General features: G+C 38.8%; 1 protein-coding gene across 1 annotated transcript in view; it reads left to right on the top strand.

Moving 5' to 3' along the window:
• Positions 1-26424, top strand: part of LOC124507934 (ankyrin repeat domain-containing protein 26-like) — a 124345-nt gene that overhangs the window by 18945 nt on the left and 78976 nt on the right. Inside the window, 5 exon segments of the mRNA XM_047074395.1 lie at positions 4325-4361; positions 9722-9794; positions 12724-12784; positions 12897-13099; positions 21991-22157. Of these exon segments, the coding sequence (XP_046930351.1) occupies positions 4325-4361; positions 9722-9794; positions 12724-12784; positions 12897-13099; positions 21991-22157 (541 nt within the window).

Below are 26424 nucleotides of genomic sequence, written 5' to 3'. Positions count from 1 at the left end.
ATGTCACATACTCATTTCTAAACTGGTCCCTGGTAAATCAGGTACTGTGATTAGCTTAGAATAATACTTTCTCTTTTTGAAGCCAGGGTGAGGCCACCTTCTCTGTGTATGAAGACAATAAATATCCAAATAAAGTTGTGATTCTCTAGCAAGAATGAAGAATATGGAATGGCTCTTAGGGAGAGAACCAGCAGTATTTGATGCAGGGATTTTGGAGAATTTGAAGCAGAAGACTAAGAAGATTAGATTTGAGTTTAGGACACTCTGGTTATGGCATAAAATAAAGATCCCCAAGCCTTTTTCCTAAAGAGCCAGTGAATATTTTAGGTGATGTGGTTTCTCAGCTCTGCCCTTGTAGTGTGAAAGCAGCCATAGCAATATGTAAGTGAAGACATGGGTCTATGCCCCAATAAAACATTATTTACAGAACGAGATGGCAGGTTGGGTTTGACCTGTGGCCGTAGCATGCTGAACCCTCATATGGAGGATAGGTTATAGGAAACCACATAAAGAGACTGGGAGGCAAAGGAAGCTCTTGTTTTCTTAGCCTAGTATTAGTCCATTGTGAAACTTTCAGCTGTGTAATTTGAAAACGTCAGGGGGTTCAATTTATTCCATTAATTTTTTTTTCAGGGCCTTGTGTCTTTCTTATTTGTTTTGCATATTTTTTTTATTCATTTAAGAAATAACAATAATATTTTGTGGCTTTTTTTTTCCCTGCGAAAATTATCAGTTAAGAACTCATGTTTGACTAGGGCAATGGCAGGGAAAAGACAAAGCAGAGACTGAAACAGTATAGTAATACGAATCTGTGATTCCTGAATATGAAAAGTTAAGGGGTGAGAGAGAACTCTCAGAAGATTCAGAAGTTTCCAAGTTGTGTGCCAGCATGTAAATTGGACATGAAAAATGTGTAGTACTTTATCAGATGAACAGAGGAGAGCAGCAGGAATGAGGATACAGTAATTATGACTTTTGATTATTTTGGCAATGATTGCCTTTAATAGGTGAAGTATATTTTTAATTTTCTAAGAAAGTAAGGAAAGGAAAGAAACATAAAACTATAATCAGTAGTATGTTTTTATACTGGGTCTGATAGTTCTGTTTTTTCTAGAACAATCCCTGTTACTTCTTTTCATTCCTATCTGCCAGAAAAATGAACTAAGTCCTAGTTAGTTGGAAAAATTAACTGACTTTTCATATTTGAGAGGAACTTGTGTATGGTAGAACATGGTGGCAACCACCAGGATTCTCTCTCTCTCTCTTTTTTTTTTACTGAGTAAAATAGGATTGTTGCTTGTTTCACACTTTGTGACATCATGATTTCATCTATTCCTTTTAAACCTTTCTTCGCATGGATATATAGGAATGTAGGAATTTTCAAGGCAAATACCAAGAAAAAGAGATTCCAGGAAAGGTATTCTGTGACATAACCTTCTGACTGGTACCACGTGTATGACATCACCCCAAATAATAAAATTTCATATAATGCGTTGTGATAGAGGCACCACAACGACACCCAGATTTGATTATTCACTGGAAGATCTCACAGGACGCAGCATATAGTTGTTGCCTATGGTTTGGTATGGGGAGAGGCTAGAAAGGCCAATCAGCACAGACAAATGGTGCATGGGGTGAAGTCCAGAGTCGACCAAGCACAGGCTTCCAGGAATCCTATCTTTATGGAGTTAGCAGGATGTGCTTAATTCCTCCAGCATCAAATTAGGACAGCACAAGTGAAATGTTGTCTGCCAGTACGAGGCTTATGGATACTCAGTGCCTGAGGTTTTCATCAAATGCTAAGCACATAGGCATCTTCTCCTTAGCATGTCCCAAAATTCCAGGTTTCCAAAAAGAAATCAAGTGTACGGCCTTAAGCACACTGATTTTACCAATACTTAGGCACAGTGAGCTTCTATTACCAAGCTAGGGAATGGTGGAAACCGTCCTTAAATCCAAGATCCCAGGGAACAACCAAGGGCCAGTCATTCAAGTAGGATATTCTGAGGGTAGCCATCTTTGGCCTGCTGGATGAAACCTTTTCTGCATAGAAATTACAGCCCTCAATTCATTTTTGGTGGTGTCTTAAAATTTTATTTTAATAGCAAGTAAAATGATGGTTATCATGGTACTGGTTTCAGTTTCATCATCCATATGAAGTAGGTATTTGTACAAAAAAGGCTAGGGCAATATTAGGTCATTATCATCTTTTTTTATATGATTAAGCTTTCCTTATGATTCTTAGATATGATCAGCATAATGATTTTTGATTTAAAATTAGAATAAAATCTCAATTATATGGAAAACCCAGGTTTGATTCATACAGTGCTGAATCCCTGTTTATAGTTATATTTGGTCATATTCATCCATTGTTTTCTTGCCTAAATATACAAATAACTTGTATTTTTGTATTTTGCTTTATGTATTTTCATATACTTCCATATGGGAGACAGTACCCCTATTATGTTACTTTGATCTCTATCTTAATGCTCAAGGTGACTGTATCATGGTTAATATATGCTAAGAGTAGCTTCAATGGATACTACTTTGGTAGTATGGTTGTTGTACTTTGTTTGATTGTTTTTTACGTTTAATGATCCTTATTTTTTCAGCAGTTTTAAGTTCACAGCAAAATATAATAGAAAGTACAGAGAGTCTCCATATACCATACCATGCTCCCGTACACGCCTAGCCTCCCCTGTTGTTAACATCTTGCACGACAGTGGTCCATTTTTAGTAGTAATTTTTTTTCAGTTCCTTTGTTTAGTTTTGAGTGAGAGAGCATGTATGTGTGTGAGCAGCCAAGGGGCAGAGGGAGAAGGGAGAAAGAATCCTGTGCTGTCAGCACAGAGCCTGATGCAGGACTTGATTCCATGAACTGTGAGATCATGACCTGATCTCAGATCCAGACATGGACGCTGAACCAATTGAGCCACCCAGGCACCCTGACAAGAGTGGTGCATTTTATATGGACACTAACTCTTCATGTTCAGGCAATGTCTCTAATTTGCATTAGTGTTCAGCCTTGGTGTTATACATTCTTTGGGTTTTAACAAATGTGTAATGATGTGAATCCACCTTTGTGGTATCGTGTGAAAGAGTTTCACTGCCTTACAAGTCCTCTGTGCTTGGGCGCCTGGGTGGCTCAGTCGGTTAAGTGTCCGACTTTGGCTCAAGTCATGATCTCGTGGTTCACGAGATCGAGCCCTGTGTCAGGCTCTGGAATGACAGATCGGAGCCTGGAGCCTGCTTCCTATTATGTGTCTCCCTCTCTCTCTGACCCTCCCCCCATTCATGTTCTGTCTCTAAAAAAAATAAACGTTAAAAAAATTTAAAAAATAGTCCTTGGGGGTGTGCCCCTTTTTCCCTACATTAACCCCAACCCTTACCTCCATAGTCTTGCTCTTTAAAGAGTGTCATATAGTAACAATCATACAGTGGCTATCGTTGAATGTTTAGAAAATTAAAATTCCCCACTAATTGAATGTAGGCATTCAAGATATTCTTTGCCCTTTGTTTTGTTTTGTTGCACATCAGTAGAGGATCTGATGACATATGCCTTCCATGAAAACAAGCATGATTTTTCTAGATGTGTGTCACCCAATGGGGAGGGTTGAGAAAAATGACATCATGAGCCACTACATAGTACCAACATTGGGATCATCCTCTGTGATGTTCAGTGGGTCTAGATAGACTCTCTAGCAATGGAAGGAGACAGTCTCGAGAAGTTAGAAGTTTATCAAATTGGAATGCCACAGCCTTCCAACTTACCTTGCCATTGGAAATAAGGCCAGGGAGAGTCTGCTTGTTATGGTTTGGCCATGATGCAAAGTACAATAACTATGGAGCACATTTGTGAGGTGTTGTTTCATCCTAACTCTGAACAGTCTCTACTAAATGGCTGGGGAAGTTCTGCTGTGTTACAGCAAAATAAAAAAACTCTCTTTTAACTTCTATAGGGGTGGAAGTCCAGAAAAATCATGCTAGTTGCAGTTTGACATTGTCAGCTTGTGATAATCATTCTCCTAACGACACCATTTTCCTCCAGTGTCATAGAGTCGGTCAGTGATGGCCATTGTAAACATCAGTTCACCTGTAGGTGTCAAATTTTGATAAAACCCATTCTTGCTTTTGGTCAATATAGAGGAGAAAGTAACATTTCTTAGTGCTTTAAGCCTACGAATGGGATAATTACCATTCAGTGTAGTGTGGTTTCCAGGTGTGGTCCCAAAGCAATACTTTTTCACAAATCATAAGCCGTACACTTGTAATTTCCTCTATTTTTCGATTGTTGATTTAACATGTATTTTGCTTTCTTCTTTAGGAGCAGATAAGAATGCTGAGGGAGACTCTATAGCCAGGTAGGATTTTTCTGGATTTGTAAAAATGACATTCGTTGGGGCACGTGGGTGGCTCAGTCAGTTAAGGGTGTGACTCTTGACTTCAACTCAGGTTTGTGAGTTCAAGCCCCACGTCGGGTTTTGCGCTGACAGCCTCGTTGGGATGTCTTTCCCGATTTCTGTGTGCACTCACTCTCAAAGTATAAAGGAATGAAATGAAATGAAATGGAAAATGAAAGGAAAGGAAGTGAAATGAATGAACTGAAAATTATGTGTTTCCTAAGGGAACGCAGAGAAAAAAAGCAGTTGTTGAGTGGTCTACTCTGGACAAGACACTATATCCTATGCATAACATCTGTTAAGTTATGTAGGCATTGCATAGCTTTGCAAACTAGCTGTGTTGTTGTAGCCTACTTTTTATTACTTTGGCAACTGTGGTTCAGGGAGGTTGAAGACTCGACCATGATTCCATAGTTAATGGGTAGCTGAGGGGCTTTTCCCGTCAGCCTGTGCAGCTTCCACATCCATTCTCTGGTTCCTCAGCAGCACTGAGATGAAGATACAGATCCTAGGGCAGATCAACTCAGAATGTCAAAGCTAATCATGTCGGAACTCTAATTTAGGGTTTTCTTAAGAAACCAGGTTAGTGCAAGCATTTGCCCTTATGTATTTGACCACTAGTGCTAACAAAAGTCATTAGTGCAGTGGTAACTAGTCCCTTGTTTTTACCATCCCAGATTTTAGGATGGATGTCAGCTATGGCCATGGTGTCAAGGCTTTTACATAATAAGCAAGATGTCGTCAGGCATCTCCTTAGATGTGGTGATATCCCCTATTCTTGAGACAAATGAGTTTTCTGTGAGGGAAGGGTATCTAGTTGTAGACCATGTTACCTTAATTAAATTCAGTCTCTATCACAAGGATATTGCTAGGATATTTCGAGGATTCTCTGTTGCCTAAGTTCCCAGTCTGGTTTCCCTTTGGACTAGTACCCTTGACTAGTTCTAGGAAGCTTTTTCTTTTTTGGAGATTTTTTCCCTATGACGTTTCTGTACTGTGTTTGTGCCTTTTTACTTTCTTCTCTGGGTTTCTTGGTATTTCTTTTTTTTCCCATTAATATTTCCCCTTCTGCCAGCTAAGGACTCTCCATTTTTCCAGAGGCCAAATCAAAACTACTTAGAGTCTCAAGATTTAGGGAACCTCAGAGATTAATTCATCAAAATACCCTCTGGTAATTCAACCTCTGTTTAACCTCCTTGCCGAATGGTTGCTTACATGGACAGTTTGAAACTCAAAAGAGATTGAAGTGACCTAGTTAGATATGATAAGTCACAGAAATGAGATTTACATTCGGGTTCTTTTCTTTCTTTCTTTCTTTCTTTCTTTCTTTCTTTCTTTCTTTCTTTCATTTCTTTCTTTGTTTTTTTGTCTTCATCTTGCAGACAAATATTTCAATGATAGAAATCTGGGGAGTGGGTCTAATGAATAAAATGAAGGAGGGTAAGAGTCAAATTAGCAGAGGAGACCAGGTTTCAAGGAGAACAACACTGAGTTGGATAGAAACAAGAGTTTTAGGAAAGATGTCAGAATATGGGGGTTTATGACAAGTGACATAAAGGTGAATGTCAGGAATGAAGGACCCAGGATTAGGGGAGTTGTTTAGAAAGGCATATTCAAATAGAGAGTTCAAGAGGGTCGTGACAAGCAGGTTTCTGCTTTTGTGTGTGTTGGTTTCATTGAAGGTGCGAGCATACCTCAGCTTTTCTGATGAGAGAGATTAACAATCCTTTGAGCTGCTGGGAAGAGTCTGTTTACAGCAAATAGAAATATGATATCCCCTACTTCCAGCCCAACTGAGGGAGGATAGCTTAGATCCTCTCAAGGAATTGGGGATGGGGGGTGGAGATTGCGAACATCAGGGATGTATGGCCCAAGGCAAGCTGTCTCCTCACTCCACCTCTTTTCCTAAATCTGTGATGCCCTTCCCATGTACTTGTAGGGCTGGGCAGGGGTAGGACTGACTTGTCAAATCAGTAAGGGAGCTTCATCTGGATCGGTGATAACATGCCTATGTTGAGGTGACTGTGTGGATGACTGAGACTCCCAGTTCGCTTGTTCTCCAGGAGCAGGACATGGTTCCTACCCTCGGTCATTTGAGCCCATCCTTGTTGTAGGAGTGTATGGCTTCATAGGCTAAAGATTGAAAGGTTGGGGGATGCCACAGAACCGTGCCGAAGAGTGATGTAGGAGTGGGAGCTCATAGGGAAGAAAATAGTCAGGCAGCATATAGAGAAATAGAGGCACAACTACCAGGACCATTTGATCGCAGTCTCTCTCCTTGGGTAGCTGAATGCCCCCTGAAGGCTTGGAATGTCTTGCTAGTTATTATGGACCTAAATAAGGCAAGACCAGTGTGGGAACAAAGTTGGCCGTGGGAACTTTTAATCTTTTAATCTCTAGTTAGTACTACCACTCATAACAGGGAAACCCAAACTTTGATATATTTAGTTAAATGGAGGTCTACCTGACACACAATGTAATGGATGGTCCACCATGTTCGCCATAAGTGTAGCACCCATCTGGTAAAGTATGATGGTATTACGATACCACTGACTAGATTCCCTATGCTGTACCTTTGAGCCTTGTGGTTATTCATTCTATAACTGGAACACTGAACTTCCCTCTCCCCTTCACCCATTTTGTCAATCCCCCCACCTCCCCTCCCTTCTGGCAAGAGTCAATTCTCTGCTTTTATGGGGCTGTTTCTGCTTTTGCTCTGTTTGTTCATTTATTCCCCATTTTACATTCTACACAGAAGTGAAATCATATAGGATTTGTCTTTCTCTGTCTGACTTATTTCACTTACCCTCATACCATCTAGGTACATCCATGATGTGCAAATCTCATTCTGTTTTATAGCTGCGTAATATTTCATTGTGTGTGTGTGTGTGTGTGTGTGTGTGTGTGTGTGTGTGGTCTCTTCATGTATTGGTGGACACTTGGGTTGCTTCCATATCTTGTCTATTGTAAACAATGCTATAATAAAGATAGGGGTGCATATATCTTTTCAAATTAGTACCTCCATTTCCCTTGGGTAAATAAATACCCAGTAGTGGAATCACTGGATCGTATGGTATTTGTGTTTTTAATTCGTTGAGGCCCCTCCATAGTGGCTTTCACTGTGGCGATACCAATTTATATCCCATGACCGGTGCACAAGGGTTGTTTTTCCTCCACACCCTGAGCAACCCTTGTTGTTTCCTGTGTGTTGAAACTGAGCCATTCTGACAGATGTGAGGTGAGAAGTCATTGTGGTAACGTTTATACATTTCATTTTCAACCATTTCAGAGCATTGTCTGCCTGTCACATTTGGTTATTGGAAACTCAGACTGGGTCTTTCCTGGAGATTTCACAGGTTGGCAGAGGTGGAGTCAAAATAGAGAACTGAAATTTTTTTTAAAACAGGGTCCAAATTGTGAAAGACCTGTACTCTAGAAACCGTAACACACTGATGAAAGAAATTGAAGGTGACGGAAAGAGAAACACATCCGATGCTCACAGATGGGAAGAATACATATTTTTAAAGTGTCTGCACTACCCAAAGGCATCTACAGATGTCATGCAATCCCTGTCAACATACCAACAGCATTTGTCACAGCTAGACAAACAAGCCTAAACGTTGTATAGAACCACAAAAGAACTTGAATGGCCAAAGCAGTATTGCAAAAGAGGAAAACTGGAGGTATCGCAGTCTCAGATTTCAAGTTTTCTTCCAAGGCTGTAGTAATCCAAACAGGATGGTGGGTACTGGCATACAAAATAGCCTCATAGCTCAGTGGAATAGAACCACAAACCCAGAAATAAATCCACCACTGTATGGTCAGTTCATCTTCCACAAACAGGAAAGACTATCCAGTGGGGAAAAGGCAGTCTCTTCACCAAATGGTGTTGGTTAAACCAGACAAGTCACATTCCAAAGAATGAACCTGGGTCAATTTCTGTACCATACACACAAATAACCTGAAAATGAATTAAAGACCTAAGTGTGAGACCTTAAACCATAAAAAATCCTTGAAGAGAGCACAGGCCGTCATTTCTCTGACTTTGGCTGTAGCAACATTTTACTAGTTATGTCTCCTGAGCCAAGGGAAATAAAGCAAGAATAAACTATGGGGACTACATTAACCTACAAAGCTTTTGCACAGTGAAGGGAAACATCAAAACTAAAAGGCATCCTCTGGGATGGGAGAACATATTTGCAAATATTTTGCAAATCCAGTAAGGGTTAGTATCCACAAAGTATAAAAAATTGATATGAGTAAACATCCTCCCCTCCAAAAAAGCCCAGTTTAAAAATGAGCAGAAGATATAACCAGACATTTTTCCAAGACAATATACAGATGGTCAACAGACACAGGAAAAAAGGCTCCCCAAAACTACAACGAGATATCATGTCACACCTGTCAGAATGGCTAAACTCCAAGACACAAGAAGCAAGTGTTTGCGAGGATGTGGAGACAAAGGAAACCTCTTGCACTGTTGGTGGAAATGCAAATGGGTGCGGCCCCTCTGGAAAACAGTATGGAGATTCCTCAAAAAATTAAAAAGAGAACTCTCCTATGATCCAGTTATTGTACTTTTGGATACTACCCAAAAAAATACAAAAAAACACGAATTCCATGGGACACACGCACCCCTGTGTTTATTGCAGCATTATTTCCAATAGCCAGTGCAAGCGTCCATTGACAAATGAGTGAACGCAGGAGTTCTATATGTATGTATCTGTGTGTGTATATGTTTTTCATACACACACACACACACACACACACACACACACACAAACACACACACCCTGGAATATTACTCAACCATAAAACAATGAAATCTTGCCATTTACTTGGCAAGGATGTAATCAGGATGGAGCCTGAGAGTAGTATGTTAAGAAAAGTCAGGAAAAGACAAATACCATATGATTTTACTCATGTAGCACTTAAGAAACAACAAATGAGCAAAGGAGAAAAAAGAAGGAGAGACAAACCAAGAAATAGGCTCTTACCTGCCGACAACAAACAGATGGTTCCCAGAGAGGAGGTGAGTGGTGGGAGGGCTGAAAGAGGTGATGGGGATGAAGGAGTGCCCTTGTCATGATGAGCATGGGGTGAGTATGGAGTTGGTGAATCACTATATTAATAAACTAATATAACACTGGATGCTATTATTACTGAAATTAAAATAAAACTCAATGAAAAAACCAGAGGCCAACTTTTAATTATACCAAGAAACGTGGTTTAATACACAGATAGCTGAACTTTCACTTAATTTTTAAAATTTTCTTTTAAAATAAATGAACATGTTTTTGTTGTATATTTTTGCTCTAAAGGCTTTCTGACAAACCTGGTCCTGATGATTCATGGCCTACATCATCTAGCCAAGTCTTACATTTTGGTAGCAAGGTAAAGTACTCTCCTGTGAAACTCACTTTCCTGCTCTGAATTGAGTTTTCTCCCTTATTTACTCTGAACATTTAAGAGGAGCCTGTGTATCATCATTTTATGTGTGTCATGGAAAGTTAGCCAGAACAAACCACTTTACAGATACATGACGCGTTGAATGTTTTGTTTGGTTTTGTTGTACTTTGCTAAACCCTACAGGTGGAGTCTTATAAAAGAATGGGCTGGAAAATATATAATGACCGTCAAATTATATTAGGAAAAGCTTTCCCATCATGGAGGAAATGTGACATTTGCTTAAGGATAAGGATTCTTACTGTGATAGTAGCATGACTGATGATACTCATGCCTAAATGAAACCTGATTGGGTCCACGTATCTATTGTAGGTTGCCCCCCCCCCCGGCCCCGGGCAAGTTTTATTTCGGTGACATACAGGATTTTCCTTTGGCTCTATCCTTTGTTCTACATTTAGACTAAAATAATATTAGAAAATGTAGACATTTAGATGTTTCCATTATTTCTCAACATTTACCTTACAAAAGTGTTCCCCTGTAGTTTTGAAATAAATGCATGAAGAGTAAGTTAAAATTGTGCATCTCCCTGAAGAATACGTGTTTTGCTGAAAAGAGTAGCTCTATGAGCAGAGGCTCTTCATAGCCAAGTTGTCCAATTTTTAATTTCAGAAATCTTTCATATGTAGCTTTGAACACTATCTCCTCCTAGTCCTTGTGTCAGATTCTAAAATGTAAAGTTTCAGACATCTGATATTTATTTCAGTATTCATTTCAAAGCCCCTCAGTCATGATAAGCTCCTGGAGGTTAGGAAACACACTTGTCAGACTCCTGGAGCTCCTAGAATAAAGTCTTGCTTGGAAGAAACAATGTCATAGGCTTTGAATGTGAATAAATGAGTAGGGAAATGGAATTCCGTAGAATGGAGTTTGAAAAGTAACAAAATACGCATGATATATCACAATTAAATATGTGAATTTAAAAAGTCAGGCTTCAGTTTACATTCCGTTTTAGTGTTTAACATGTATAAACGCAAATGAATTCTATTGAGGAAATCAGGAGTTACATAAGAAAGAAGGTTACAGTATATTTTTAGTATCCTCCCATTGTGAGCTTAGAATTGCAGAGAAAAAGTCCTCAGCCTTTGTTTGTGTAACCCCATCTGTGTCCCATTACACACATCCTTTGAAGGTTCCCATTTCTTCCTAGAATTCTCATTCCCAATTCTTTCTCCATAGTGAAAGTTGATGTGTTAGGAACCTCTCTTTTTCTGTTATTTTGTTAGTCTAGTAGTAATTTATAGCTTTTAGGAAGTGATAGATGCCAGTAATTGAACAATTTATTTTATAGTGAAAAAAATTAAATTCCTTATTACAGTACTTATAACCAGGTAACTAGTGTGATTAAAGTCAATATTATTGGGGATATACTGTGAATCAAAGCCTCTGTTTTATGTATAAGTTTTATAGATAGATATAGATATAGATATAGATATAGATATATAGATATAGATATAGATCTTTCAAAGGTTTAAAAGAGACTATTGTTCATACTATATTCCCAATCCTACTTATGTACCTGTTGAAAAATGCATGTTGTTTACACTTACCTTATTTTGCTCACATTTCTCCTTTTCTTCCTTGTCTTAAGCTCATGCTTCATTGATTGGTCATGTCTCATTTTTTTTTCCTTTTTTCCTCTTCTCCCCCGATGATTTTAAAGATATTTTTGATGTTTTTAAGTTTATTTATTTTGGAGCGAGAGAGAGAGACAGAGTACAAGCGGGGTAGGGTCAGAGACAGTGGGAGACAGAATCCAAAGCAGGCTCCAGGCTCGGAGCTGTCAACACAGAGCTCAATGTGGGGCTCAAACCCACAAACCGTGAGATCATGACTCATGAGCTGAAGTTGGACGCTGAGCTGACTGAGCAACCTATGTGTTCCCACCACCATGCTCTTTTTTAATGGTTTACCCCTACTCTAATATTTCCTTGCAGAAAACATTACTTTAGTGTCTGTTCTTTTAGTACATCACTTTCTGTCAACTCCATTGTCAACGTATTGGTTATGGAATTCTGCTGTCTGTGTGTGGTTTTCATCCATGACTCATTGCCCCACAAGGTTTATTATTCTTTTTCTCTTTCTTGGAAGGAGCTGAGCTAAATGTTTTTGTAATGTTTGTATTTCTCCTGGAAAGGGAGGGAGAGAGAGAGAGAATGAGCAAGTGCTAGTAGGGAGGGGCAGACAGAGAGGCAAGGAGGGGATTTCAAGCAGGTTCCACTCTGTCAGCACAGAGCCCAATGTGTGGCTTGAACCCCACTAACCGTGAGGTCATGACCGGAGCTGACATCAAAAGTGGGTCACTTAACTGACTGAGCCACCCAGGCATCCCAGAAGGAGCTACATTTAAACAGTCATATTTGTCTTTAGTGTTTTGAGAAAGAGAAGCCACTTAAACTGTTTGCAATTCCAACTTACCGACATAAGATACTACTGAAGAGTACGTTTGTATATTTTCTCTTACAAGAGATAGTTCATGCCAGTCTAAATCATGCAAACACTTCACAAGATAACATATTTAAATTTCTTAGTGTTAGTTTTTTCAACATGCTTTCAATTACCTAGGGTTCAATGTTTATCTGAGGTTACTTTGGTAAAGTATTTACCCGATATTAATCAGTTACAGGTACGGCGAGTAACATTTGGGACTACTTATGAGATCTCTTGTAATCCTCACCACATAAGGAAATGGAGACTGGTAATAAATAGTAAACGGCGTAACTGAGAAGTGAATCTACATTTGAATGATTCCAAAGCCTGTGTTCCTTGTGTAATGGTGCTCATGTGGTAATGGTGAATATTACAATGATGTTATCGAATTGGATTCTTGTAATCCTTACAGCTATTAATTCTTTTCTAGAATGTCCCGAAATCACGCATAGCAAAGCTACTGCATTCTTCTTGGCAATTCATTAAAAACAGTAAGCTATTGGAAGACTTATATTATTCATTAATTCTTGTCCCTTCTTGTGTTATTCACTAATTTGAAGTTACAGATATTTTCATGTCCTCTTTACTTTGTTTTCTACTAAGTGAGACCAAAACGTGGCACTATGAAACCAGAAAATGGAACCTTATCTGAGGACAATAATCCTGATTCTGAAAATAGAGATATGGCTGAAACTCTTTCCAAACCACAAGTCAGAGTTTATGGGGATCCTATTCCTGTTTTACCATCATCTAAATCTCTTCTGAAACCTTCTCTCAAGACGTTAGGTGTCCTTGGTCTTGCAAAGGTAAGTTGTTTCGTTTTATACTGCCCCCACCCGTACCATCCTCTTGCTCCTTATAATGATGAAAAGGATCTTAGGAAGAAATGGAAGTCCTCAAGATCATAATAGAAATCAGTGTAATGACAACAGAGAGGAAGGTACAGGATTGAAATTTATAAAGTTTGGTGGGAGTAGACAATTCTCGGGTATGCCTTTATGGAAGCAAAGAAGGAGAAGGCAGCTGGAAAGAATAGCTCGATGCATATGAAGATGAGGAGGGGGTTGAAGGGGAAGAATTCATTTTAGAGGGGCGAGAGGAACTTAAAGTATGAAGAGTTGAGAGAAAGTATCATAAAATCACAGCAGCAATAGTGGGATTAAGGCAGAGCAGATGCTCTTTAAATTATAAAATGTGGGAGGGGATATTTTAAGTGCAAGTTAAGAAAAAAAAAGCCAGGTAACAACCAAAAAATGCTTAGACTCTTCTGAATGACTTTCAGCTGATTTCTGTGAAGAACCGAAAGAAATTTTGCCCTTGCCTTTCAGTTTAATAAAGGTGATATCCTAGATTTAGTTTAGCAAAACCTGTGTTTCTAAGGAATGCAAAGTGAAATCTGTTTTAGTCCATACCAGGTTGATTGCTAATTTTCACTTTTTGGTTATTGTCTTTCTTGGGGTTTCTAAGGTAACCTACTGTGTGGTATAATCTTGGCATATTTTAGGTCTTTTAGAGTAGAAAGAGAGGAAATAAACATTTATTCTTTTCATTAAATAAAATTTCTGGTGATGTAAATAAGGTTCTTTATCCGTGAAATGAAAAACTAAATTTGAAGCTGCAACACTGAATTTGTTTTTTTTTTTAACTTATTTATTTATTTTGAGAGAGAGAGAGCAAGCAGGGTAGGGACAGGGAGAGAGGGGAGAGACATAGAGAATCCCAGACAGGCTCTTCATTGTCAGCACAGAGCTCGACGCATAGCTCAGACTCACAAACCGGTTTGTGAGATGACGACCTGAGCCCAAATCAAGATGCTTAACTGCCTGAGCTACCCAGGTGCCACTTAAGCTGCCACACTCTGAAAGAAAAAATATATAAAATATGTTTTCTGCATTCTGATTTATCTTTTTTTAATTTTAAGTTTTCAATTGTTTATGTATTTTGAGAGAGAGAGAGTAAGACAGAGACAGAGAGAGAGAGAGAGAGAGAGTCCTAAGCAGGGTCTGTGCTGCCAGTGTCAAACCCGACACAGAGCTTGAATAACCTGAGCCAAAATCAAGGTGGACGCTTAACCAGCTGAGCCACCCAGGTGCCACTCTTTTTTTAATAGTATCTGCATATAATAGACACATACACACATTCCAAATGAATGAACTCAACATGTATAAATTTTTGTCTAATATGAACTCTTTGTCATGACAGAATCATAAGGCATGAAAGGTTGCCAAGAGGGTATGCAAAATTGGTTGTAGGAGGTGATTTTTACTTTTTCAAAGATTTCCGACAATAGATACATTTTTAAAACAATATTTATTTATTTTTGAGAGAGATGGAGCATGAGAGGGGCAATGGCAGAGAGAGAGGGAGACACAGAATCTGACGCGGGCTTCTGTGCTGTCACAGAATCTAATGCAGGCTTCTGTGCTGTGCTTCTTCTGTGCTGACAGCTCAGAGCCTGACACGCGGGGCTCGAGCTCAGGAACCGTGAGATCGTGACCTGAGCTGAAGTCGGATGCTTAGCCGACTGATTCCCCCAGGCACCCCAAGATACATTTTATATTATTCAGGGGAAACTTTAGTATTCATAGTTGTTCAATTTATCCCCTAAATTCTTTCATGTCTAAAACTGAGAAAGACTGCTGAGTTGATTTTTTTTTTTTTGGGGTCCCTTTCTTCTTTCCTCCTGGGAATGTTCAATCTTCCTTGATAATCAAACATGTATTGGAAGACTTTAAAATCTTCAAATTGGATGATCATAAATATATTAGTTGCTTAATACTAGATTCCTTCTCGGGTCCTTAACAACCTTCCTATATGGTGTAGATAGGAAATTAGAGCTCTTCATATGCTGTTCCCAGTGGAATAATAAAACTATATGAAGTTTAAAATCGGTTTTTATATTTTTCTTAGACATCGTGGTAGTCCTGGAAAATGGCTCAAAATTCTGTAATCCTGTATTTCTCTTCTATACTTTAAATCTTGTCCCTTAAGATTAACTTTTTCATTCGTTTTACTATTTTTTTTAATGTTGATTTTTGAGAGAGAGTGAGGGAGCATATGAATCGCAAGCCGACTCCATGCTTCGTGTGGACCTGACGCAGGGCTTGATCCCATGGCCTTGGGATCATGACTCGAGCTGAAACTAAGAGTTGGACGCTCAACTGACTGAGCCACCCAGGCGTCCCAAGAGTGATTTTTAAAATGCAGTATTCTTATAAAATCCTGAATTAGTGTTTCACAGTTAAAACTTTTTATGACTCTTACTGCTATTCATTACAGAAATGACTATTTGTGTATATTAGTAAAAGCATATTTTACATCCTTAAAACTACTGTTAAAATATGGAGTTGAAATCTTGAATCTCATGTTTTTTTCCCCTGCTTTTGTGATTGTATTATTTTTACTCCTTAAGAATATTTTTAGTGTTTGTTTATTTTTGAGAGAAAGTGAGGGAGAAGGGGAGGGGTAGGGAGAGGGGTACAGAGGGTCCAAATCAGGCTCTGTGCTGACAGCAGAGAGCCTGATGCGGGGCTCGAAGTCATGAACCAAGAGCTCATGACGTGAGCAAAAATCAGAGACTTAACTGACTGAGCCACCCAGGCGCCCCTCCCCTGTTTTCATTATTATTCTTTATTTGTTCTTTATTTTTATTATTTGACAATTTAGTGTCCAGTTAGGGAATATATAGTGTGTACATTGTAGTCTTGGCTTAGGGAGTAGATTCATGGAATTCATCACTTCCGGATAACCCCAGGGCTTACTCCAACATGTGCCTTCCTCAATGCCCACCATCCCTTTTTTCCACCCCCTTAACTCCCCACCCCCACCAACCCTCAGCTTGTTCTCTGTCTTTTAAGATCATCATATGGTTTGCCTCCCTCTAGGTATTTGTAACTATTTTTTTTCTTTCCCTTCCCCTATGGTCTTGTGTGAAGTTTTCAAATTCCACATATGAGTGAAAACATGATATCTTTCTCTTGACCGACTTATTTCACTTAGCATCATACCTTCCAGTTGCTTCCACAGTGTTGCAAATGGCAAGATTCCATTCTTTTTCCTGGCCAGGTCGTATTATTCCGTTGTAGATAGACCACCACCTCTTCTTTAGCCATTCATCGGTTGATGGACATTTGGGCTCTTTCCATAATTTGGCGATTGTTGATAGAACTGCTATCAATTCTGGGGTACAACCCCTACAAATCAGCACTCCTGTATCCTTTGGATAAATGCCTACTAGTGCTGTAATTCTACTTTTAATTTTTTGAGGAACCTCCACACTGCTTTCCAGAGTGGCTGCACCCGTTTGCATTGCCACCAACAGTGCAAGAGGGTTCCCATTTTGCCACATCCTCGCCAACATCTGTTATTTCCAGGGGTGTGTATTTCACCACCACACTCTGACTGATTGAGGTGTTATCCCAGTGGGGTTTGATTTGTATTTCCTGGATGATGTGTGATGTTGAGCATCTTTGCATGTGTCCATTGGCCATCTGGGTGTCTCCTTTGGAAAAGTGTCTATTCACGTCCTCTGCCCCTTTCTTCGCTTACTTGGTTTCCGGGTGTTGAGTTTGGCAAGTTCTTTATAGACTTTTTTATCCTAACCCTTTATGTGATATGCCATTTGCAAATACATATCTTCTCCCATTCCGTTGGTTGCCTTTAAAGTTGTTGATTGTTGTCTTTGCTGTGTGGCAGCTTTGTATCTTGATGAGGTCCCAAAAGTTCACTTTTGCTTTTATTTTCCCTTGCCTTTGGAGACATGTCAAGTAAGTAATCGCTGCAGCCGAGGTCAGAGAGGTGGTTGCCTGCTTTCTCCTCTAGGATTTTGATGGTTTCCTGTCTCACGGTAAGCTTTTTCATGCATTGGAGTTTATGTTTGTGTAAGGTGTAAGAAAGTGGTCCAGGTTCACTCTTGTGCATGTTGCTGTCCAGTTCTCCCAGCACCATTAGCTAAAGAGACTGTCTTTTTTGCATTAGCTACTCTTTCCTGCTTTGTTGGAGCTTAGTTGGCCACACATCTGTGGGCCTATTTCTGGGTTCTCTATTCTATTCCATTGGCCTCTGTGCTTGTTTGGAGCTAATACCGTGCATTTGAGGAGTCCAGCTTTGTAGTACAGGCTAAAGTCCGGGATTGTGATGCCTCCCCCACTCTGGTTTTCTTTTTCAACCTTACTTTGGTTGTTCTGGTCTGGGTCTTTTGTGGTTCTCCCCAAAGTTTAGGATTGTTTGTTCTAGTTCTGTGAAGAATGCTGCTGTTATTTTGATTGGGATTGCATTGAGTGTACAGATTGCTTCGGGTAGTATTGACATTTTAACAATGTTTGTTCTTGCAACCCATGAGCATGGGATATTTTCCGGGTTCTTTGTGTGTTCTTCAGTTTCTTTCATAAGTTGTCTATAGTTTTCAGCATACAGATCTTTTACCTCTTTGGTTAGGTTTAATGCTAGGTGTTTTATGGTTTGGTGCAGTGGTAAATGGGATCGATTCCTTGATATCTCTTTCTAATGTTTCATGATTGGTGTATAGACATGCAACCGATTTGGGTGCATTGATTTTAATCCTGCAGCTTTGCTGAATGCATGTATCCTTTCTAGCAGTTTTTTGGTGGAGGCTTTCAGGATGTCCACATACATTATCGTGTCATCTGCAAACTGTGAAAGTTTGACCTCTTGTTGTCAACTTGGATGCCTTTTAATTCATTTTGTTGTGTGATGTCTGAGTCTAGGACTTCCAACATTATGCTAAGCAACAGTGGTGAGAGTAGAAATCCCTTCCATGTTCCTGATCTCAGGGGAAAAGCTCTCAGTGTTTCTCCATGGAGGAAGCTATTAGCTGTGGCCTGTTCATATGTGGCTTTTAGGGTTTGGAGGTCTATTCCTTCTATCCGATTTTCTTGAGGGTTGTAATAAGAAATGGTGCTGTATTTTGTCAAATGCTTTTCCTGCATCTATTGACAGGATCATATGGTTCTTATCCTTTCTTCTCTTCATGGGACGTGTCATGTTGATTGATTTGTGAATATTGAACCAGCCCTGCTGCCCAGGAAAGAATTGCACTTGATCCTGGAAAATAATTCTCTTAATATACCGTTGCATTACATTTGCTAGTATCTTATTGAGAAGGTTTGCATCCATGTTCATCAGGAACATTGGCCTGTCATTCTGCTTTTTAGTGGGGTCTCTGTCTGCTTTGGAAATCAACGTAATGCTGGTTTCACAGAAGGAGTCCAGAAGCTTTCCTTCTGTTTCTATTTTTTTGGAACAGCTTGCGAAGAAGAAGGATTAACTCTGCTTTAAATGTCTGGTAGAATTCCCCTGGGATGCCATCCTGCCCAGGACTCATCTTTGTTGGGAGATTTTTAATAACTGATTGAATGTCTTCACGGGTTATGGGTCTGTTCACGTTTTCTATTTCTTCCCGTTTGGCTTTTGGTAGTGTGTGGGTGTCTAGGAATTTGTCCATGTCTTCCAGGTTGTCCAGGTTGTTGGCATATACTTTTTCATAGTATCCTCGGATCCTTGTTGTATTTCTGTGGTGTTGGTTGTGATCTCTTGTCTTTCATTTGTGATTTTATCTGTTTGGGCCTCTCTTTCTTCTTTTTGAGAAGTGTGGCTAGGGGGTTATCAATTTTGCTTATTTTAAAAAAACACATCTCTTAGATTGATTGATGTGTGCAACCTTGTTTTTGGATTCTATAGGATTTATTTCTGCTCTACGCTTTTTTGTTTCCCTACTTCTGCTGACGTTGGGCTTTCTTTGCTGCTGTGTTTCTAGTTCGATTAGGAGTGAAGTTAGTTTCTGTATTTGGGACCATCCTCGCTTCTGAAGATAGGCCTGGATTGCAATGTATTTTACTCTAAGGACTGCCTTTGCTGCATTCTAAAGGGTTTGGATTGCGTTTTTTCATTTTCATTTGCTTCCATATGGTTTTTAGTTTCTTCCTTAATCGCCTGGTGGACCCATTCTGTCTTGAGTAGGAACTTCTGTAACCTCCATGTATTTGGAGGCTTTCGAGTTTTTGTTCTTGAGGTTGATTCCCAGTGTCTGAGCGTTGTGATCTAAAAATATGCATGGTAGGATCTCATTCCTTTTATATTTGTGGAGGGATGTTTTATGACCCAGGATGTGATCTATATTGGAGAATGTTCTATGTGCACTTAAGAAGAATGTGCGTTCTACTGCTGTTGGATGAAAAGATCTCAATATATCGGTGTTGATATCCATGTATATAAATGTATATATTAAAGCCAATATATATCTATGTATATCTGAATACATCTGGTCCAATGACACATTGGATCTGTGTTTCCTTACGGAAGGAAACTCTTGTTTTTTCTCGTAGCAATTATCTGATCCATTCGGATTCTCCACTCAAAAGAACAAGAGTGTGCATACAATGGAATTGTCTAAATAAGTAATTGTGTCTGGAAATAGATTATTTCTGCTATCTAACAAAAAGGAGTTCAGGGAAACATTCTTGTGATTTGTTTTCCTTAAAGTTTCAGTGTCAGTCTTCCAAGTAGTATATGAACTGGGAAACTAACTTAACTATATAAGTACCATGTGACCTCACGAACCAGAATAACCATAAAGAAACTGCTTACAAAACATAATAATCTCCAGGTTGTTTTTTTTTAATATATTGGCTTAAATATAAATTGCATTTCCATAAACAATAAAATGAGAAAGAAGCAATAACTAAGAGAAGGAATATAAACACATGTTCCCAGCTAAAGCAATCTATGTATTGTTTCAGTATGTGTCTGTAGACTCTGGGTCTAGGGTTCTTGCTTGTCTAGCAAGACAGCAGCGGGATGCAGGATTACAATGGGAGAGACAGCTAATGTCCCGGAGAACACAAGAGCCCGGATTAAGGGTCCTTGCTCTGTTTTTAATAGGATCAGAAGGCTTCCAAACATGGTGATGGATGTGCACAAAGAGACAATCAATCTGTGAACATGAACTCATGGGCATGAGGGAAAGGGGGTTTCAAGATATAGGGTGTTAGGGGTTAGGGTCAATGTAAAACAAAATCCTGGCGCCTGGCAGATGGTTGTTAACAGCTGACCTGAGGCAGCTTCTCTGTTTATCTTAGCTAGTCTAGGGGAGAAGACAGATGCTACCTCAGGATCCACAAGGCACCTTTCTTTTGCTAATTAGCTCCCCTCTGGGCATCTTCACCCTGCAGCCTACAGCCTATAGCCCTATTTACCTGTTTACCTCATTTGGTCCTTCCTTCCTGTGAAAGCAGCTTTCTGCCATAGGACTAAATTGGGGAGTGTGTCCTCCTGAATATCTAATCTTGTTTACGTCTCACACCTTGGTCTTGGAGCCTTTGCCCCGCCCTCTCTATACCTAGATTCCTAATATTGTTTACCCAAACTTGGGTGTGAGCATCCTGTGGCTTTGTAATTTTCTATGCCTGGTTAACCCATCAGTTCAGGCTCAGGGAATTCCTAAGCTGATTCCCCACAAAAATAGGCAGTCTTGTCTGCTTTATTCACAATCTTGGAACTTAGTATTTCAACATGACCCCTTTGAGATAGGCTTAATAACAGCTATTTGTATGATCACCCCTTTTTTCACATTTTTTAGTCTCATTCTCAAATGTTTCTGTTGAGTCAAACCTTCACTTTATGTTCAATAAAGTATGATACCTCTTGGCCTGTGTGATTTTTACCATGTAGGTAGCATAAACCTTCAGCAAACCTTCAGTATTTAACTCCAAGGGAGAAAACTGAGCTTTGAGATGTGTGGACTTTAGAAATAGACAAAATCTAGAGATACCCTCCTTTAAAAGAATAAGTAGCTAATCTCCTCGTCCCAAATCAAGGTATTAATTTACTGTGCAAAAGTCACACTTTTCATGCATCTGACTAATTTAATGAATTTGTGGTCATTTCTCTGATTCAGCATTCAAGAATTGTATCGTCTCTTTTGGTGCCATAAAATGCTAGGGAATGCCACTTTAGGAACTTGGGACAAATCATTTAACCTTTTTGAGTTTTACTCGCATTATCAGTAGTAAATGGGATTAAAGGTGATCATTACTTTTATACCCTCTCCCTATAAAGTTTTATGGTTATTGAATGTGAGATTCGGAGAGCATTACTAATTTCCCAGAATTCCACCCTAACGTCTGTTTCACTTTGTTCCTTTTGTGTTGTGGCAAACTTTGGTTCATAAATTTTAGGGGACACTGTCACTTTTTTTGAGAACCTTAGGATCCAAAAGAAAAAGAATTGTAAAAGGCAGTCAGGGAAAGAATAGCTCCGTGCAGAAAGAGGAAAGCTTCCTGGTTTTGTTACAGGAGCACCTCCATGTCCCATGTTTTAAATCTGGCTGTTGTGTAAATCCCAGGTGGTAAGGAAAGAAAAGGACACATTTTGTCTCTTGTCTTTTCATTTCTTTGTATCTCTTGGTCAGATGGGGTGGGATGGGTGGGGAATTCTCAGTAGCAAAGTGTGGATATGAATAAGTACAAAATTAAGAAAGCCCTTTTAGAAATTTTGGTAACTTCTGCTTTTTAAAATTCCAACAGAAATGAAGGAGAGTTTATAAAAATTACTATTACTTGTAATGATAAAGTAAACACAAAATATTTTCCTCCATTGAATTTATGACAAACTAAGTGTCAACTGATAAAGTTAATGAAAAAAACTTCTTTTTATTGACTAAAGTAACAATTACCTTTAGTATCAAGTTCCATTAAAGGTTGAAGAAAAAAAGAAGCACAGAGGAAGTGACATGGAAGTATCAGAAAACATACATGATGCTGCGGCTGCTGGATTAATTGCACAAAGACAGAATGGAAAAACTGATAACCATCAATTGCCTATTACAGAAAATAAAGATTCTGATAGGTAAGCCTATAGAAATATTTAAATAGTAGGTAATTGTTATTTTCCTATGCAACAATCTTTTCTAGTTTGAGCTAATCTTCATGATGAACAAATTTCGTATTTTTCGTGGAGATATTTCATCCTACGTGCTAATGAGAAAAATGTAAATACCAATGTGATACCATTTTTTGCAGTCATAGTGATAAATATTTTATTAAATAAAATAACCAAAGTTAGGAAATGTGAGGAAAATGACATTCTTAGACACTGTGGTTGGATGAAATTGGTAACTCCCTTCTGAAAGGTGATTTAGCAGTGTATTTCAAAATTTCAAATATGTCGGGGCACCTGGGTGGCACAGTTGGGTAAGCATCCAACTTCGGCTCAGGTCATGATCTTGCACTTCACGAGCTTGAGCCTTGTGTCAGGCTCTGTGCTAACAGCTCAGAGCCTGGAGCCTGCTTCAGATTCTGTGTCTCCCTCTTTCTCTGCCCCTCCCCTGCTTGTGCTCTGTCTCTGTCACTGTCAGAAATAAATAATATAACGTGAGAAAAATATTTCAGGTAGGTCATCTCTTTATTCCAATGGTTTCATTGCCAGGACTGGGTCCTTCTGAAATACATGACTTCTATAAGCAAGCGCATGCACCTGCACGTGCAACACACACACACACACACACACACACACACACACACACTATAAGGGCATTTATTATATATTATTACATATACAAAATAGGACAGATATATTAAGGTTACATATATATATATATATATATATATATATATATATATATATGTTACATGTATATGTGAAGGATATTGTATATGTGAAGGATATAGTCACATGTATATGTGAAGGATATATGTGAAGGAGATAGTCTAAATGTTTATTGACTTATTTTGAGAGACAGACAGAGAATGTGCACACTCGGGAGCCCAAGCATTGAGGGGGAGCAGAGACAGAGAGGGAGAGAGAGAGAATCCCAAGCAGACTCCACGTTAACAGTGCAGAGGCCAACACAGGGCTCGATCTCACGACCACAAGATCATGACCTGAGCCAACATCAACAGTCAGATGTTCACCAGACTGAGCCACCTAGGGGCCCCAGAGATAGGCTAAATATCCATTCATTAATAAGGAACTAAAGTTTCACTTCTATAAAGTAATGGGGCATGTGACCATTTTAAAAAATGAATTTAGGTCTATGTGTACTGATGGTTTAACAAAGTATATTTAAAGCATTTGGTTTGGTTTGACGTCATGTCTTATGCGCATTTTGTTAGAATATTTGAATATCTCCTGAATTGCAACAGAAGTTCCCTGCTACACTGGCAGTCTACCAACAAAATTGCTAGTTATTCGATTTTTGGTTTTGTTCCCCAGTGCATGAGTGCTCCAATGTTGGACCCTCAACTTAATCTGATTATTGCCAAGAGGATTCACGTGGCAACATGTCTCATATTCTATATAAACATTTCATGGCCCCTGTGCTATAAACCAAGATGCTGGTAATGCAATGAATCATTTTTATAAAGGTACCTTGCTTGCATGCCATTATCCTGCCTTTTTAGAGACTATATTTCAACATGAACCACACCAAATTTTTCAACAGTGCCTTCATGTTGTACAATTTGTGACAATTCAGTTTACAAAGTAGGACTATTTTCTGCATTCCCAACTCCTTTTACTTCTGTGTATAAAATTTTAATATGACTCATTACTTTGGATAGTATAAAATATCCTAGAGTTGGGTGACGTTTTAAAAATGTTTATTTTGAGAGAGAGAGAGAGAGAGAGAGAGAGAGAGAGAGAGCATGCACACATGAGTGGGGGAGGAGCAAAGAGAGAGGGAGAGAGAGAATCCCAAGGAGGCTCCATGCTGTCAGTGCAGAGCTCGAAGCTAGAGAACCTAGAGATCATGTCCTGAGCTGAAATCAAGAGTTGGATGCTTTGTGGACTGGGCCACCCAGGTGCCCTTAGAGTTTAATAATTTTTATCAAGCACGAAATACTGCCCTTGGAACTTCGTTTTTCTGTGGTCTTTCTAAGCATGAGAAAAATGGTAATCAGCTTATATATATCTAGAAAAAATTTAAGGAGTCTTCTCAGTGTATAATTTTGTGAGTTATTTTGTACCTTGGTCTGGCATTTTAAAAAAGCAAAAAAAAAAAAAAACAAAAAACAAAAAAAACAAAAACAAAAACAAAACCTAGTGTTACATATATGCAATTTTTAAGACTTCCAAATATTACAAAAATACTACCTAATCAGTATGTAACAATTGAAAACTACAGCAACAATAGAAAATTAGATCAACCATGACCATTCCACTTAGCTATGAAATCTGTCAACAGCCTTCTTCACTCTCTGATCCTGATTTCCCTCCCTCCCATCCACTCTTGAATTCATTGTAGCAATTTTCCCTCTCACTCCTCCAGAATTGTTTTTTCAAGGTTACCACCGATTTTCACTTTAATAAATCTAAACAATTTCATACATCTCATTTTACTTAACCTTTCAGCGATATTTGACCCAATGGAAAACTCTCTCCTCCAAAATTCTGTCTCTATGTTGCTTGTAGGCTATCACTCACTCACCTGATTTTCCCGCTGCCTTTCTAGTCTGTACACCTCAGCCTGATTTGCTTGTTTCTTCTCGTCCCCCACCTTTTAACCCATTGATGTCTTCCAGGAATTTGCCTTTGATTTTCCTTCTCTTGACTTTTACTATCTTGTATATTCTAATGATCCTCAAGTTTACATCTCCAGCCCGGATCTCTCTCCATAATTCCAGGCCCGCATATCAAACTGCCCACTTGATATCTCTTTCTGGATAGCTATTGCAAACTTAACATGTCCCAAATTGAGCTCCTGATATTCTTTCTTAATATTTGCCTTGCATGTCTTTCCTAATTGAGTTAATAACAGTTCTATGTGTTGCTCTGCTAAAAAACTTGGTGTCATCTTTGACTCCTGTCTTTTTTTTTCTTTTTTCTTTCACTTTTTCTTTCTCTTTTCTTTTTCTTTTTCATACACATCACATCTCATCTGTCAGCAAATCTTGTCATGTCTTCCTTCAAATATATCGAGAATCCAAACACATCTTCCATGACCAATAGACTATCATCTGTTGTTTATATTGGTGTAATAGGTAACTAAATGGTCTTCTTGTTTGTTTGTTTCTTCTTTGGTTTTTCCTCTGTTTCCGTTAATTCTAAACACATTGGATCTAGTAAAACGTAAGTCGGATTGTGTCCTTCCTCTGCTCAAAGCCTAATTGCCTCCCATTTCGCTCAGAGTACATGCCAAAACTCTTCCTAATGCCGACAAGGCCTGTATATGATCAGGTGTCTCCTTCTCTCTCTCTGATTTGAACTCTTTTCTACCCCTTTCATTCTGTCCAGCCATACTGATTTCTCACTACTCTTTAAGTACTTCAGACATACTTCTGTGCTTGCTGTTGACTCTATCTGGAATGCTTTCCCTCAGATACCTCATGGCTTGCTTTTTCCTTTTTTGTTTGTTTCTCCTTTCAGGTTTTTGCTTAAAAGTCACTTTCTTAGCAAGGCCTTTCTTGGCCATCCTGACTAGTACTTCAACTACCCTTTTCCCTATAACACATCAAAATGTGATTTCTCTGCTTTAGTTTTTCTCCTCTAATACTGTATATTTTGCCTGTGTAGCTTATTGTTATTGTATGTTTACTTCACTCATGAGTAGGATTGTTATCTGTTCATTGCCATGTCCTCAGTGCCTAGAAAATGTTCTAGTCTATATAGTACTTATTCAATAATGTTTATTGAGTGAACGGAGTTTAACTTGTGTGTATAGTTTTTAACATAATACTAGCCCCCACCTTGACAAACTTTGGCGTGGGTTCATTCTGACAACTAAACCTGTCAGTTATGTACAGTTTTTGGATTTTGGGGGGCCCAATATTGTGTTTACTTCCTACTTGTTCTTTTAGTTGTATTTATGTTAGTTTTCATTATGGTGAAATGTATCAAAGGAATAGCAATCTTCCTTTATAATTATTAAGGAAACTAAAATATGGTGGCAAATTATTATAGGACTTTAAAAATTCTTGCCAAAGATTATGAGCCCTCAATATCTGAAATAAAAAGATGAAGTTGGAATTGATCACTTACAAATAAGAGCGAGCTATGCTGGTTAGGTATAGTCTTTTTTAACAGAGCAGTCTGCTATTCTTATACAGGGGTTTGGGGAAGAGTGGAGTTTGAGAATTAGGGGACTTTCAGAAAATTAAATGGTTTTTCATCTAAAGCA

The sequence above is a fragment of the Lynx rufus genome, unplaced genomic scaffold (assembly GCF_022079265.1).
Source record: "Lynx rufus isolate CCGP_SWC_20201006 ecotype Redwood Valley unplaced genomic scaffold, mLynRuf1.p SCAF_12, whole genome shotgun sequence".
In the NCBI taxonomy this organism is placed as follows: Eukaryota; Metazoa; Chordata; class Mammalia; order Carnivora; family Felidae; genus Lynx; species Lynx rufus.
This window is presented reverse-complemented; position numbering and strand designations above follow the sequence as displayed.